General features: G+C 45.1%; 1 protein-coding gene across 1 annotated transcript in view; it reads left to right on the plus strand.

Annotated features, from left to right (window-relative positions):
- The window catches only part of LOC147898269 (vacuole membrane protein KMS1-like), a 53,686-nt gene that overhangs the window by 21,272 nt on the left and 15,421 nt on the right, over positions 1–16,993 (plus strand). The window contains exon 5 of the mRNA XM_087379055.1: positions 6,903–7,081. Within this exon, the coding sequence (XP_087235181.1) occupies positions 6,903–7,081 (179 nt within the window). The remainder of the gene's footprint in view (positions 1–6,902; positions 7,082–16,993) is intronic.

The following is a 16,993-nucleotide window of genomic DNA, read 5'->3' on the forward strand; positions in this document are numbered from 1 at the left end:
TACTCCAGGAGCTCGGAACAGAGTGGAGCAATATGCTAATGATGCAGATTTTGGTGAGATTTTACAGCAAATGCAAGAAGGGCAGTCCACCAGTCACTATTCCCTGAAAGATGGGTATCTAATGAAAGATGACTACCTATGCATTATCTGAAAAAGATTTTGGAAGAATGCCATGCACCTCCCTATGCTGGGCATAGAGGAATTACAGCAACAACTCAAGCGCTAGAGAGGCATTTCGTTTGGCCAGGGATGCGAAAAGATATACATCAGTTTATCACAGAATGCCTTACCTGTCAGAAAGTGAAATATGATAGACGGAAGGCACCTAGCCTACTTATGCCTCTTCTCGTGCCCCAGGCACTGTGGGAAAGTATTGCAATGGACTTCATTTTTGATTTGCCAAGATCAAAGTCAGCGAATGATAGGATTTGGACTATCATTGATAAATTCAGCAACAATTGAAAGGTCTCAAGAAAAGCATAAAAGAGCTGCAGATAAGCATAGGAGACAACTAGATCTCAAGGAAGGGGATTGGGTACTTTTGAAGTTCGAGAAAGCTAGGCTCCGCAAGTTTAAAGGCAAGCATAAAGTGTATGCAAAGTTATCTCCCAGATATTATAGCCCTTTCAGGGTTACAAAAGAAATAAATGAGGTTGCATACATGTTGGCATTGCCAAAGCATTGGAGGATTCGCAATGCTTTTCATGTGAGTCTTCTAAAGAAATTCCAGGGGCTAGATCCTATAGAGCCAGTAGCAGAGGATCCATCAGAATTGTATGAGCTGGAGGAGGTCCTTCAACCAAAGTAGATTGTGTACCATATTGTACGCAAAGGCCCTTAGGGCAAGGAATTTTACAGGTATCTTATAAAATTCAAGAATTATTTGGCATTGGATGCCAAGTGGATGGATGAGGACATGTTGTCTGATCATCCAGAGCTTTTGGATGTTTATAAGGAAGCTTTTCAGTTGAGGTTAACTGAATAGAAGCCGAGGGGATGTCACCAAGCTATAAATATTCCAAAGTCAAAGAATAAGTTGACCATTTATTGATCATAATTAATGAGTTCCTCTTTTATTTAATTATGTTCAAAGAGTTACCTTTATTTGGTCAAAGTATTAACTCCGGTCAAAGATACTTAACCTCGGTTAAGTAAGCCTAACCTCGGTTAGGAAGATCTGGCTTCGGCCAAGATGGTTAACCATGGTTTATCAAGCAATTAAAGTGCTGACTTCGGTAAGAGAGTGTTGACTTCGGTCAATGAGACTTGGCTCACGCCAAGAGGGTTAACCTCGTTAACCAAGGTGCGCGACTTCGGTTGGAAGAGATGTGCCAATTTCAGTTGGAGAGACTTGACCGCAATTAAGGAGCTTTGACTGTCGGTCAACGCTCTTAATTATGACCAAGAGGGTTGGCCTTGGTTGACCAGAGAAAGTGTTCTATGTTGATGTGTTATGTTTGCCTGGTGGGGACGCCCACAGTGACTAGGATTTGTCTAGAGATTATTATTCGCATGCGAAGCGCGAACAATTAATGGGTGCCAAGACCTTACCCATGGACATGGGATTAGAATTAGGCTAGAAATTAGACAAGTGGCAACTTGCCAAAAGAATGAGCCTTGAGCTCCTTTATATTCATGTTGAAAATTTGGTGTAACACAGCCCTACGCTGAATTCTGTAACGGATTCTCTCCCTTGAATAAAATACCTTCGGGGGGGTCCAGCCCGACATGGTGTCCTGGGCCCTAGCATGCTTGCAAAGAGAGGCAAAGAGAGAGAGCACATGAGAGAGTGTTTACAATTTATCGAGGCTTTTGCATTAGAGACAAAGAGCTGTTCGTAGTAATGAATTTGGGGCTGATTACATAGCTGTTCGTAGTAATGAATCCGGGGCTGATTTCAAGTTCCAGATTATGGATGTTAGCTTTTGATACTTTTGGTCTAATAGGAGCAATGGGAGACCAATTGTGCTAGGATTGATTGTTTCTGCATTGATGATTAGTCTTTCAATGGAGGAGGTTGCAAATTCATCTCAGAAAGTTATCACCATGTGATCAACTGCCTATTATCCTCTTCATTATGGACTTGGTATTGATGGGCTCAGCTCCTAGAGTTTGAATACCTGACTTCTCATTACTTGGACGATTAGCTTCCAAAGCATATTATTGATATTTGGAGGATTGAAGATTTTAGAGCTGGAAATGGATCCCATGTCCTTTCTACAACTCTTCAGTTGACTAGTGACCACTAACATGGAGCAGCAACTGCCTAGAGACACGCAATGCGTTTATAGGAGAGAGCAATGAGGCGCATATTGGCTGCCCTTTAAGAGAGATCCCTTCGATCCATGGATCTATGAGAGGCTTTCCTTAGCACGACAAGAGCATTAACAACTTTGTGATTAGAGATCAGAGTTTCGGGAGCATGCTTGAGAGGCCTTTTGGACTTAGACCGGGAGAAGATGTGATAAGTATTTCTTCTCCATCATGGGGTAAAGAATGACGGGGCATTTGATAGCTAGAGGACATTCTACAGACAAATCCCTTGGTGGTTAGTGAGATTCCATGTATTTCTACTATTCCCTTTACTCGGATGACCCCCACCCCTAGTTAGATGCAGAGTCTCGGAGCATATCCTAGCGTATTTACAATAGATATGAGGATGCTTTTGGATGTCCTTTGACGACACATGAGTTTAGGATGCGCTCTTTGCTTTGCCGAAATGCAAGTGCTTAGCATCACTCCTACTTTCTTCGTTACACATTGAGATATGATAGGGGTCCTTGGCTATTCTTTTGCTCGACTTTGAGTTCTTGGAAGGAACTCTCTGGCACATGGTCTTTTTTGAGTGCTTGATCATAGGTGTTTCCTCTCTTTATCACTTATCTCAAAGCTAGGTTGTTGCTCAAGGTGATAAAGGAGATAGATTGTAGACAGTCAGTCTATTCATCATGGCTGCCCTTTGATAGTGAGCTTGCTGACGGCACAATTTCTAGAGTCCTCTCGTAGGAACCTATGATATGTCAAGGCATTTTTGGAGGATTTTCTGTTCGTGGCAGGTGCACTCATAGACTTGCACAAATTCATAGGATTTTGAGTTAGTGATGCAGGTACTTTGGGATGGGGGTTGACGTTGGATACACATGGATAGAGTGGGGCACCATGGCTAGAGTGGGATGGGGGTTGTAGGAGTTGCATGTAGAACTCGCATGTAGGAGTTGCATGTAGAACTCACATGTAGGTTTTATAAGCATTAGCTTGGTACATCGCATCTTGTTGGTGCTTCTCTTAGTCATGTAGTTCATTTTTGGAGATTGATTCTATCATTGGTTTGGTTTTGATGGCATAGCTGACACTGGGGTTAGGGTGCCTTGGAGCACCATCATCTTACCTTGACATGAGGCTGGCCTCAACATCATTGATCCTAACATTCAATGCTGAGTTTTTTAAGGTGAGTTGGTGATTAGAGCACTTCTTTCTAGCAAGGAGCTGTGGAAGAATTTTTTCAATTATTAGATTCAGGGTTGTACTCTCTCCAGCGGTGGTGATTGGCTTCCAAACACGAGATGATTTTTCTTGGATGCTCGTAGTAGGCTTTCATTTCCTTTATAGGCTGTTTGTATTTTTTGAAATTGGGGAGCCGAGATAGTTCTTCGTGCAATTGAGGAGGGTTGGAGACTAGTAAAATCGACAGATAATGAGCTGATCAAAGATGCCTTTCTCCATGTGATCAGAATCGTTGCCTTTCAGCGATTAGTAGATCCTTGTTTTTCTCTAGTCATGGGTAATCCTTGGCACCTTTGGCTGTATGGTAGCTGCCCTCTTCAGCACCTACTATGGGACCAAATGAGTGGTGATGGATTGATGAGCTGCCCTCTTATGCGGGTGCAGAAGCCCCAACAGCTAATCTTATTCTCTTTTAGAACAACAAAAAATTCTAAATTTGTATGATTGGACTTATTCTAGTCTTACAAAGGTATATTTTTCTATCACCTTAGCGGACATGCAAATTCTTTGAATTTTCGTCCAAGTGGTGATCAGCTGTTCAACTACATCGTTTTATCTTATGCGGGTGCAGAAGCCCCAACAGCTAATCTTATTCTCTTTTAGAACAACAAAAAATTCTAAATTTGTATGATTGGACTTATTCTAGTCTTACAAAGGTATATTTTTCTATCACCTTAGCGGACATGCAAATTCTTTGAATTTTCGTCCAAGTGGTGATCAGCTGTTCAACTACATCGTTTTATCTTATGCGGGTGCAGAAGCCCCAACAGCTAATCTTATTCTCTTTTAGAACAACAAAAAATTCTAAATTTGTATGATTGGACTTATTCTAGTCTTACAAAGGTATATTTTTCTATCACCTTAGCGGACATGCAAATTCTTTGAATTTTCGTCCAAGTGGTGATCAGCTGTTCAACTACATCGTTTTATCTTATGCGGGTGCAGAAGCCCCAACAGCTAATCTTATTCTCTTTTAGAACAACAAAAAATTCTAAATTTGTATGATTGGACTTATTCTAGTCTTACAAAGGTATATTTTTCTATCACCTTAGCGGACATGCAAATTCTTTGAATTTTCGTCCAAGTGGTGATCAGCTGTTCAACTACATCGTTTTATCTTATGCGGGTGCAGAAGCCCCAACAGCTAATCTTATTCTCTTTTAGAACAACAAAAAATTCTAAATTTGTATGATTGGACTTATTCTAGTCTTACAAAGGTATATTTTTCTATCACCTTAGCGGACATGCAAATTCTTTGAATTTTCGTCCAAGTGGTGATCAGCTGTTCAACTACATCGTTTTATCTTATGCGGGTGCAGAAGCCCCAACAGCTAATCTTATTCTCTTTTAGAACAACAAAAAATTCTAAATTTGTATGATTGGACTTATTCTAGTCTTACAAAGGTATATTTTTCTATCACCTTAGCGGACATGCAAATTCTTTGAATTTTCGTCCAAGCGGTGATCAGCTGTTCAACTACATCGTTTTATCTTATGCGGGTGCAGAAGCCCCAACAGCTAATCTTATTCTCTTTTAGAACAACAAAAAATTCTAAATTTGTATGATTGGACTTATTCTAGTCTTACAAAGGTATATATATGGATTGATGCACTGTCCCCTATAAGATCTTTTTATTCTTCAACTACATAGTTGGGAATACAAGACTAAGCAAAAACATGTAGCTGTCAATGGATATCTTCTTGGAGAGTTTTGGCATTACACTCCTCACTTTTGAAGACGACTTTTAGAGATCCTACCTGAAGAGGCAAATGTCGTATGTTTGGTTCGCATGTAATGAAGCTGGCTACGATCTCCCATGAGATGGAGAATGAGGCCTCAACCTAGTAACTAGTATTGTATTGGATGTGGTAATTTAAGGGACTCCTCTTTGGATCAAGAAACCAATGTCCACATGGGCTCCCTTGTAAAGCACCTAGAGTTTTGATTGTGAGCTAGGCAATGGATGTAGCAAAAACTCTTCTCATTCTGACAAAGCAATGCTCTGCTAGATCCTCTCAGCCTCTCTGCAATCCTAGATGTAATGCTGAATGGACTCCATTGCTGCTGCGAAATGTCATGGGCATGAGGGATCTACACCCAACATCTATCTCTAGGTGTTGACTAGGTGTCCACCATGCTGGAAGAGCCAAAGGAACATGTCATAAATATGGTAGTCAGTTTTCAATGAAGAAACTGGCATTGCCTCAACATAAGGTTGCTTAGGCTCACTTGGTGCAGCCCCTTGAGCTATTCGCTCATCTGGAGCAAGACCAGCACGTTGTAGAGAGGTCTTAGGTCACTTGACAACTCTCTGAAGTGCTTCACCAATATTCATTGCATCCATTGTGGGAAAAATGGAAGGAGTGTGTCATTATTAATACACTTTTCCACTATCACCGACACATTATTTACCCCAATCTTCACACCACTATAATAGCCATCTGGTTACACAAATTACACCAATTGCAACCAATTCACACCAACATCTTGACCTTGTCCCCACATCTAGTGCCCATTCCTGTCATTTTATTTATGGAAATAAAATTACACAGATTACAGCCGAAAAATTTCATTAGACAAGTCCAAAGAGGTTCAATAGATAAGTCCAAAACCCTTGCACGCAGAGGCTATAGACGGGACTCAGACTGCACGAAATGTTTCATAAACTCATGGCCACTTGGGGCAAAGATTTAGGGCTCCTTGTGCCATTGTGGCCAAGAGGGCATCTTTTATGAGGGAATGGAACCATGGTTTTTTTGTCACATATATTGCCATAGGGACATCGAGGCATTTCCAGTCTCTAGCTTGGTTGAGACCACCTCTGTTTTTTCTTGCACAAAATTTTATAAGGTTCTCACATGGGTTTATTTTAGATTCACGTATTTTGGTCATACTAAATAGAAGCTCTCTCATTTGAAAAAAGAAGAAAAACGATATAAGCTTTCCCATGCTAATTTAAGCTTCATGTATTCTTTTTATGCGAGCAGAATAGTTAATTGACCTGCATTCCAATGTATGGCCTCCTGTGTGGCGACCAGGGATGCCATAGCACCTAGTTTTATTTTACTGCTCTTATTGCTAACGATACAATGCTGTGTGCATATTATTTCCATAGCCAAAACATCTAAACCATTTTCCAGTTGATTCTGAGTTAAGCATGAGTTGCTTGTCTTCTTCTTCCCAAACCTGCAGTATTGTCAGCAGGGGACCTTGCTGGAAGGTTTGGTTGTATGTTACCAGTATGATGTCTCTCTGCTAATCCTGCCATGTTTTAAATTATTTATTTATTAGGGGACTACTGCCTTATTGCTTTGAACATCAATGAATTTGTTTTTCCTAAAACTTGTGTGCACCATAGCTTCCTGTTAACAGTCCTTTTGTGTATTTTCTGTTGCAGCAAAACGTTCAGAGAAGAGGCTACAAGAGTTTGAGGACTTGAAATTGAGAGACTCTACAGCTGATTCAAGTGGCACCGTTTCAAGCTTTCTTCACAAGACTAAGTCCTACATGATCAATTGGATTCAAAAGTTGACTTCTCAAAAGTTTAAGTTTTGGACGATCCTACTGTTTGCATCTGTAAGGCTAGTTGCTGTACTGAATCTTTGTTTCATGTCTCTCTTCTCATCTGATTTTTCTTTGTGGGCTCTGTGTTTTATTGGCAAGGAGCTCTTGTTTGCACTTGAGTTATCACGTATGAAATGGAGAGATGCTTGAATGGAGACTTTTATTGTCCATATTGTTGAGAAGGGAAATTTATGGAATTGAAGCGCATAGGCTCCATTTGAATTTTGGACTTAAGAAGGTTGATTGAATGTAGACAAATAAAAATGAAAGTCAAGACATATAAAACTTCATGTACAAGTGTAAGTGTCCACAAATGTGCTCATGTACACAAGTTTGGAGACCTTTGTTCATTCCCTAGAGCTGGTTTCAAAACATTCAAGAACTGGATATGCTTCCAAACTTTGTTGACTGTTGTCTTTTAGCTCTTTAAAAGGTTCCCTATAAAAGCATCAAATTTACTAGCACAGGGGCTGTTAGGAATGTAGTCAAGATGAGTCAGCTTGGTGTGTCCTAGTATGAGTTCTAGTCTAGTGTGTCCTATGGATGCCACGTGTCACATTGGGAGTTATCCCATATGCATTGGTGTTCATATGTGTGTGTGTCTCTCTCCCTTCTCCACTGTGTGCCTTCATGTGGTATCAAAGCCTCCTTTCCACCTTTCCTCTTCTTCTCACTCTACCTAGAGGATGAGAGAAGCCCGCAAATGGAAGCTCCCCTCTCCTTAAACGTAGAGCTCCCTTCCAATACTTAGCCTCACCTTGGGAGCTGATGGAGCTACATCAACTCATATGCTTAGCCTCTCCATCAGCCCGGAAGCTTCGCCATCAGCTGCAAACATCAGCCGGAAAGCCTCGCCATAAGCAGCTGTACAGATGTACGATCAGCCGTACAATCATATGAATGGTAGCACGATTGACCGTACGCTCCGTCGTACAATCATACCATTTGCCATACAATCCGTACCGGTCGCCGTTGCATCTGCACGTACTATGCTGTACTGCCACGTACTATCTGCCGTTCAGCCACGTGGTCCCACCGTACGCTCCTGCTCTACTGTTCGTATAGCGGTACCAGACTGCACGTACGGAATACCCTTTGCCCTTAGAATCCTCGTCAAAGCTTGCTCCTGATTCCGCCATAGATTGCCTCTCTTACCGCCTTCATTTGGGCTTTCCGTTGATGCTCACGAATTTGATTTGAGCTGCCCACGATTTGTGTCTTCAACTGGGCAGCTCCCTTGAGCACTGCAAAGTGACTGAAAATCCTGGCTAACCCATCCAAATCATCCTCGCCTGTTTGCAATCCCATAAGCAATGCTGAATCGTCTCCAAAGCAGAGAGGCAACGAGGGCAAGTAGGGTTGGCTCTGAATCTGGATCTCCCAAGGTTCACTACAATCCCACCATGGATAGAAAGCCAAAAGAAAAGAGTGATCTTTGTATTCCTTGGGTGATTGGAGGTGACTTCAACATGGTTGAGTTAGCATCAGACAAAAAAGGAGGTAGACAGGGAGGACTTCACTCTTGGAGAGAGTAGCTTGGGATGCCTTCCTTTTTCACTACTGTGGCAGAGATACTTGGTTGGACGATGCCTTTCTTATTCAGCCACAGTCCCTCCTGTTCTCTTGGTCGAATAGGAGGCAGCAGATGCCTATTCATGCAGGCATTGACAGATTCTATGTAGATGATTGGGCACTAGATAGAGGTAGATCCGTATGCATTGTTGCTAGGGTTTCCAGTTCAGACCACTTTCCTGTTGTGATGGCTATCTCAGAGCCTCACATGAGAGGTCGGTCTGCCAGCATCAGGATTCCGGATGCCTTGTATACATTGCTTGATCAGAGAGCAGAGTATGCCTTTCATGCACGGGAGTCCTTCTGGATTTAGATGGGTGGCAGAGTCAATAAACCCTTTTTCTCTACTCTTGGCCCTAGACATGGTAGAGAGAGTGTATCCCAGCTTATTGACTCACATGGGGTTTTACAGACAGATCCAGATGACGTCATGTGCATAGCTTCAGATTTCTATGCCGCCCTTCTTACTGTAGATCCTGACACATAGGATCGAGAGGATGGTAGATTGGTTATTTGGTAGAGCACCCCTATGTTGGTGAAACCGGGTATGCATGTTTTGCTTGATGCACCTTTCACCAACACAGAGTTCAGGACTGCACTTTCAGCCCTTCACAAGGGTAAGTGCCTAGGTTCGGATGGCCTCACCCCTTCTTTCTTCATTGCATTTTGGGATATGATTGGAGACTACATTACATTAGCCCTGCAGGGCATTTGGGACTCTGGCGAGATGCCTGTGTCACTCACAGAGGGTCTCATCCACCTTATCCCAAAAGGGGGTTGCAGAAATTTAGTGTCTCAGTGGAGGCCTATCACACTTTTGGGGGCATGTTACAAGATTCTGGCCAAGCCAATCAGCCTCCGATTGCAGCCCCTTCTCCTTGATCTTATTCATGACACTCAGACAGGATTTGTGCATGGCAGAAGCATTTTTCATAACATTTTTTCCTCTTGGGAAGCTTTAGAGTGGGCCATGCAGAGCGGCCAGAATCTAGCCATTCTACTCTTGGATTTTGAGAAAGCTTATGACAGAGTAGATTGGGGTTTGTTGGAGGGCACCCTTCTACGTTTTGGCTGTACAGATGCTTGCATCAGAGGTATCTCCTCTTTGTACATATCAGCCCACAACCAGGTACTTATTGGTGGGGTAAGGGGTGAGAGATTTCAGATTTCCAGATCAGTCGGTCAGGGATGCCCCCTTGCTCCTTTTCTTTTTTTGTTCGTGGCTGAAGCTATGAGTATCTATATTAGATCTCACACTGGCATCTTCGGGCTGAGACTTCCCATCAGACGGGAAGAGGAGCTACTTGGATGCCACACCCCAGACGCTCACTTCTTTCAGGACAGCATTGGATTTATTTTACTTGGCGGCGGCGGCGGAAATAAATTGGCATAAATCCAATGGCTTTTGGATCAGTGACGAGGACACTCCAGATTGGTGGCTTGACATAGGTTTCACTTGGGTTAAGAGGGGTGTGCCAGTCACATATTTGGGCTGCCAGGTCGGCTTGGATATTTCCTCCACGCAGCAGTTTGCTCCCGTGTTGGAGAGCATTAGGAGGAAGCTTCTTTTTTAGGGCTCATCCAAGCTGGACCTTGCCTCTAGAGTTGTGGTGGGCAACCAGGTCCTCTTGGCCACGGCCTGGTTTGTTTGTTCTTGCTGGTGCCGTTCTAAGGATTGCATCATTCAGCTTAAGAGACCGATCATAAATTTTCTTTGGAGTGGGCTTGATGGCACAGTAGATGTTTTAGCCGGGGTGGCTTGGGAGACCCTCATCCTCCCTACACAAGAAGGGGGTCTCAATATTATTGATCCAAATTTACAGTGCAAAGCTTTACTCTGCAAGATGGTGGTGCGGGGACTTATGCCAGGGCATGAGTTGTGGAAGGCATTTTTTATTAGCAGCATACAGATGTGCACACCTTCTTCGAGGAGACTAGATGGGTAGTATTACATGGATCTTCATCACAGCACACCTCAGGTCTCCTTCGTCCCCTCTCATGGTTGCCATCGTGAAAGCATGGGCCAGCTTCAGGAGCACTCTTCGAAGGATTCCCCCTTCCTCTCGTGAAGAGATTGATAGATAACCGGTCATGTGGAATGACAGTATATTGGATGATCTTGTCAGATCACTTAGTGCTTCACTCTACATGCAGTGGTCCAGATGGGAGAGGGGACCTGTCTCATCTCTGGGGTCATGGAAAGCTTTCCGGAGGCTTTCAGAGTAGACTAAATCTCAGTTGACAGGACATCTCAGAGGGAGTGCAGGGTGTTGGGGAAACTGAAAGGAAAGGAAAGAGTGGACACAAACTCAGAATACTTGCATTACTTGGTTGTTTTTAGAATGAAGAAGAGTGAGGTCCTTAAGTAGGCACCTCATACATGCTCACTGACATCACTGATGACTTCAGAGCTCCACAATCATCTCCTCAATCTGCTCCTAGATTCTCTCAATCATCCTATGTGGCTCTCCACCACCTAACTGTGCTTGTGGGCACCTAACTGTGCCTCTAGCACTCACACATAGAAACATAAGGTGTGCCTGAGGCATACACCTTGAGATATCCCAACAAACCCCCCCTCAAGGAAATGCCTCAAGCTATGTCAAGGATACATCTAGTCTCATAGTTTCTCATGCCATCTCACGGTGGTCAAGGATAAATCTATGGCTAGGTTCTCATGCTAGCAAGGGTTCCCTTGGGTGTAAGGTAAACAAAAGGGATACAAAAAGACCTTCCAATGGTTATCTCCCCTGCATGTACATGCACACAATGTCTGCAGGAGGTACCATGGAACAAAACATACACATGGCCTACATCATAAGGTGACCAGAGGTGTTTACAAAACACACAAAACACAATAGTTTATTTTCATTCATTTTGGAGGACTATCCAGGCTGAGTACCTTGACATAAAAAATAGAGATCTAGAGCATACATAGAGATGATTTAAAATGCATAATCTTCATGGGATGCCTCATCTTGGGGAGGCAAAATATCCATGTCAAGGCAAGGTCTTACCACATGGGCAGTGTCTAATGCCTTATAAGATGGTACTATGATAGAACAAGTGGATCTGAAAATCATATCCTTCAAGAGAATAATTATCTTGTCGTCTCCATAGTTGTGTAGAGAAGCATATCTTAGGTATCTGACCTTCATCTTTTTCTTGTACTTGGGAGTCAAATAAAAGTGCCATGAGAGGGTAGATCTCTGTAGTTGCTTCCTTTTTGGCAACCATTGTCTTGGCAATCTTCAACAAGGAAGTCAGGTTGGCATTTTCATCCTTTGTAGCATAACAAGACATTGCTTTATGTTTTGGCTTTTCACATATTTTGCATAAGTAAGCCATGAGAGGGTCTAACCCAAGTATTGGGCAGCGTCTTCTCTCTTACAGGGCTTAGAATAACAACTGAAATGCTTCAAAATATAAGCATTTAATGTAGCAAAGTCTTGTGACCAAATTTCAATCAATGATGCTTCTTCTTACATGCTTCATAGAAGAGGCTAAAATGAATACTTTCCAATCAAAACCAGGTCTAGCAATTCAAAACAAAACTGAAGCCACACTTGTACTGAAGTTATTGAAAGTTTCAAAAAACCAGAAATGCTAGAGTAGCATTTTATGTAGCATCATCTTCAAAAACTTGTCCAAAACTGTCAAAACCAAAAGGCTGAACTTGGAGGGCTTGTAGCTCACTCTTCAAAGCAAGGAAAAGAGGGCTTTCTGAAGCAAAAGAAAGCTCATATACCAGAGAGGGTCCAGCACAGAGGTTGGACGAAATGGTGCGCACTTTTGCCCGGGAGAGTTGCTACAGGCTGAACCTGAGTTTTGACGATTTCTCCCTCGTTACTGAACCAAATGACCTGAAAAATGGCTCAAAATCTTCGTCTTGAGGTCGCCCATCTACTCGTAAGAGGGCTCAGGCAATGGCGGAGCAGGCAGGGAGTATTGAGCAACAGAAGAAATTCGCTGTTTGGAGAATGGCAGCCACCACAGACGTTTTTTCTTCAATTGCTTGCAGGTGGAAGTTCGCCCATACTAGAGGAGTTTCCAGCTCAGAGGGTTTGGGCAATGGTCGTTTGTAGGTGGAGAACCAAGCTCTCAAAGATTTTGGGAAGAAAGAGGAAAATGGAGAAGAAGAAGATGAAGAAGAAGATGATGATGTGGCAGAAATGGGCTCAAGGGGGATCAAAGGGCTCTGATACCATGTTGGAAAGCTGAAAGGAAAGGAAAGAGTGGACACAAACTCAGAATACTTGCATTACTTGGTTGTTTTTAGAATGAAGAAGAGTGAGGTCCTTAAGTAGGCACCTCATACATGCTCACTGACATCATTGATGACTTCAGAGCTCCATAATCATCTCCTCAATCTGCTCCTAGATTCTCTCAATATCCTATGTGGCTCTCTACCACCTAACTGTGCTTGTGGGCACCTAACTGTGCCTCTAGCACTCACACATAGAAACATAAGGTGTGCTTGAGGCATACACCTAGAGATATCCCAACACAGGGAGGATCTTGCAGATTTAGGCAGCCCTTCCAGCGGATTGGGTAGACACAGATGATATGCCTCTCACTTGCTCCACTTGGGCAGGTGCTTTTACGAGAGGAGGTGTTTCTCTTTAGGTTTTGGCCTTTTGAGATGCACATGGGGATGCCTTGGTTTTTGATGTGCATGATGGTGACAAATTGTTCAGGTCCACAAAGGACATCTTGCTTGAGTTTGCCTTTCAGCCTATTAGGGTTGTAGGTCTTTTGGTGCAGGGAACAGATTCAGAGTGGATCCTTGACTCAAACCCTCGACTTCTCTCCACTGGATCTTGGAGACTTTGGCTCTATGGGGGAGTTCCCATTAGGTATTTGCAGTGGGATCGCGGAGAGTGGGAGTGGATTGACGCAGGGCATCGAGAGAAGAGAATCCCCTTCTTTCGCTACATGGTCAGTAATGCCAGGAGATTCCAGCTCAGTAGTAGAGGCTGGAGACCTTCCAAAGTTCCTCATTGGGAGGCATTTGATATCACTGCGGAATTGCAGAGGTGCTTCTGGAGGAGACTCTGGAAATCCCATTGAATCCGCAATGGGGGCTCAGGAGAGCAAATCCTTCCACATAATGACACGTTGCCTTCTAATGTTGGAGGCATACAGGTTAAGGAAACCAACCTTACGCCCTCCAATCAAGAGAATAATCCACTGATCCCTAGAGGGAATAATGACTCCGTGTCCAACAACTAAGGGGAGAACTGACTGTGAAATTGAAATAGAAGTGCCTCTCCTAGTGTCCAAGGTAGGCGACGAAAACGTATGGCCAGAAAGCAACTTGCATGACTGGCACAATCTGTAGAATCGAGTTTGTGCTCCTGAATAAATAAGACATCATTGGAATCCCCAATAACACCTGGATGAAGCTGATTCGGATCAGCTGTCTGCGGCAGCGATGTGGGATGCCACCTAGGCCCTGTATGTTTCAGCTAACAATCCTCATCAACGGGAGGATGTAGAATGAAATACCTTATCCGACCTAGTGGCGGAAACAAACCCCTCAACAGGGGAAGACCTCTTGCTCGAGGAGCGAGGAATGGAACCAAGTGGCAGAAAATCAATAGGGGAAATAACCCTGCCGCTTGACGAAGAAGCCTTGTCAACAAGAAACCCAATCACTAGCTCACCAAAAGTAGAGGGCACAAACTCCTCTGGGAAATCTGAAGCATCTGCCATAGCTGAAAATGAGTTCCTGTGAATCAAGCTAGACACCGGATGCGAAGGATCCCTTTTGAGGGAAGAGGATCAATAGTGTAAACCATCCCCTTCCCCCTATCCAAGGGAGGAAGTGAGGACTGCTCACGACCCAGTGTCTGAATGGCCGCGAAGACCTCTCCCGTCTCGGGAGAGGGTCTGGCATCGAACCAGATAAAGGTGGACCCGGTGGGTCCAGGGGAGAAGCTGCAACCATGGAGGAGGTCGAAGCTGAAGCATCTCGGACTGTGTGAGGTGAGATTGGAGGGACAGCCCGAGCTGAAGCAGAGTCAACTAATGCATCCTCGTGAATTGAAGGTGGAATCTGCACACGAACCATAACCCAACGGGGTGTAGCGGGTGCCCCTGAAGGTCGTGAAGCACCTGAGGCAATAGGCAACGGTACCAAAGGAGCGCTCAGTCGATGAGGAGCACTTTGGCGAGTAGGAAATGTACCACCACCCTGAGGAGGACCACCCTGTCAAGGCCGAGGAGCAGGTGCTGGACCTGTATCACCCCCCTGTCGAGGTCGAGGAGCAGGTGCTGGACCTGTACCACCCCCCTGTCGAGGTCGTGGGGCGGTTGCAGTACCAGAAGGCTTCTTGGGCCTTTTCTTCTTCTTGGGGTAATCCCTGTCGAAGTGTCCAATGGTCCTGCATATCCTACACTGGTCCCGCCTGCCTGCAATCTCTACTCTTTGGTGAAAAAAAGAACCATCCGGGCACTGAAGCATAACATGGTCCATCGTGAGGTTAGGATCGTTACGGAGTACCCTAACTCTAGATACCCGATCAGCCTTGGTTGCCTCTGCTGCAATCAGCGGCAACCCACGGAGGGGGGGGGATCTCAGCAACCACGCCGAAATGCTCCCCAATACCAGGAAGAAGACGATGGTAAACCTGGGGAAGCCCGGGAAATTTGATCAAGAGCGAAAAGTTTTCTTTGTCTGCCTCCATTGGATCGAAACCAATATTGAAGGCGTCAAAGAAAATCTTCCTGTGTCCTAGGTGTAAAAACTCAGCTTTGAGCACGGTGCTCGCAACCTCTTGAGTGTCAAAGACAATCCGGAAAAAACCTCGTCCTAGAAGATGAACATCTAAAAGTCATGGAGTGAGGTCTGGGGCAAGAGCTGCAAGCATCTAGTCTTTGGCTTGGGATCTGGAAGGGTGAGACCCGAAGATGTGTGCGATCAACGTGGTAGAGGATTCAATCTCTACATCCTTCTTGAGTTGCTGCAACTCGTCTTTGTAATAGTTTTCGCGGCCGGTGGAGGTGGAATAGGATTGGCCGATGGAATATCCATTGCCAATCGAGGTGAGGAGGCCGATTCGAACACTTTTGAGGCTCCGTCCGCTCCAAAAAGCACTGCGGGAGAATGAAAGAAGGGGGAGACAGGAAGCAAAAGAAGGGGTTGGGAAGAGGAGTGGGGTAGAGGAGAGGGCTGAGGCGGGGGGATAGGGAGCGGGGGAGAGGAGAGGGGGGTAGATGAGAGGGCTGAGGCGGAGGGAAGGGAGCGGGGGAGAGGAGAGTGCTGAGGCAGGGGGTAGGGATCGGGGTAGAGGAGAGGGGGGTAAAGGAGAACGGGGTAGAGGAGAGGGGGGTAGAGGCGGGGGGTAGGGAGCGGGGTAGAGGAGAGGGGGGTAGAGGCGGGGGGTAGGGAGCGGGTAGAGGAGAGCGGGGTAGGGAGCGGGGTAGAGGGAGGGCTGAGGCGGAGGGAAGGGAGTAGGGGGCAGGAGCAGGCTGGGGGGGGGGGTAGGGAGCGGGGGAGAGGAGGGGGCGGAGGAGGGGGAGAGGGGGCTGAGAGGCAGGGAAGGGGGAGCGGGCTGAGAGGGGAGGGGGCGGGCTGAGAGGGAGAGGAGAGAAGGGGGAGCGGGCTGAGAGGGGAGGGGGCGGGCTGAGAGGGAGAGGAGGAGGGAGGGAGCGAGGGAGGGGCGGAGGGAGGGGGAGGGGCTGAGGGTGAGGGAGAGGGAGGGAGGCAGGGACCGAGGGAGAGGAGGCAGCAAGGGAGCGGGGAGGAGCAGCAGCTCGGTCCTCAGAGGAAGCTTTTGTTGATCCAATTCTCCTCATGGCTGGACGCAATTCGGGTTGGGAAGGATAAAAAAAGCAACAGCCCTACTAAAAGTAGGGGTGTGCTTTTTAGGAGGGCAGGTTTTCTAAAAGCCACGCTGCATGGCACCTTTATCTAGAATAACTAAGACAATCCGGAGGTGTCTAATGTGATCCTCTAGCATTCGGCTATATACCAAGATATCATCTAAGAACACAACAACGAATTTGCCCAAAAAATCTCGGAACAAATGGTTCATCTTTTGTTGAAAGGTAGCAGGAGCATTTGGTCAGACCAAAAGGTAATACGAGAAACTCGTAGTGGCCATACCTAGTTCGAAATGCGGTTCTATCCATGTGTTTAGCATAGATACAGATTTGGTGATAACCCGTATGCAAATCAATCTTAGTGAAGTACTTCGCTCTAGCCAAACGGTTTATCAAATCATCGGGACGAGGAAGAGGGTATTGATTCTTAATTGTCACTTTATTCAGTCGTTTATGGTCTACACACATTCTCCACAAGCCATCTTTCTTCTTTCTTAAGAGGACAGGTGCACCCCATGGTGATTT

The sequence above is a fragment of the Dipteris shenzhenensis genome, chromosome 9 (assembly GCF_047967505.1).
Source record: "Dipteris shenzhenensis isolate YYH24624 ecotype China chromosome 9, Dip_SZ_1.0, whole genome shotgun sequence".
NCBI lineage: Eukaryota > Viridiplantae > Streptophyta > Polypodiopsida > Gleicheniales > Dipteridaceae > Dipteris > Dipteris shenzhenensis.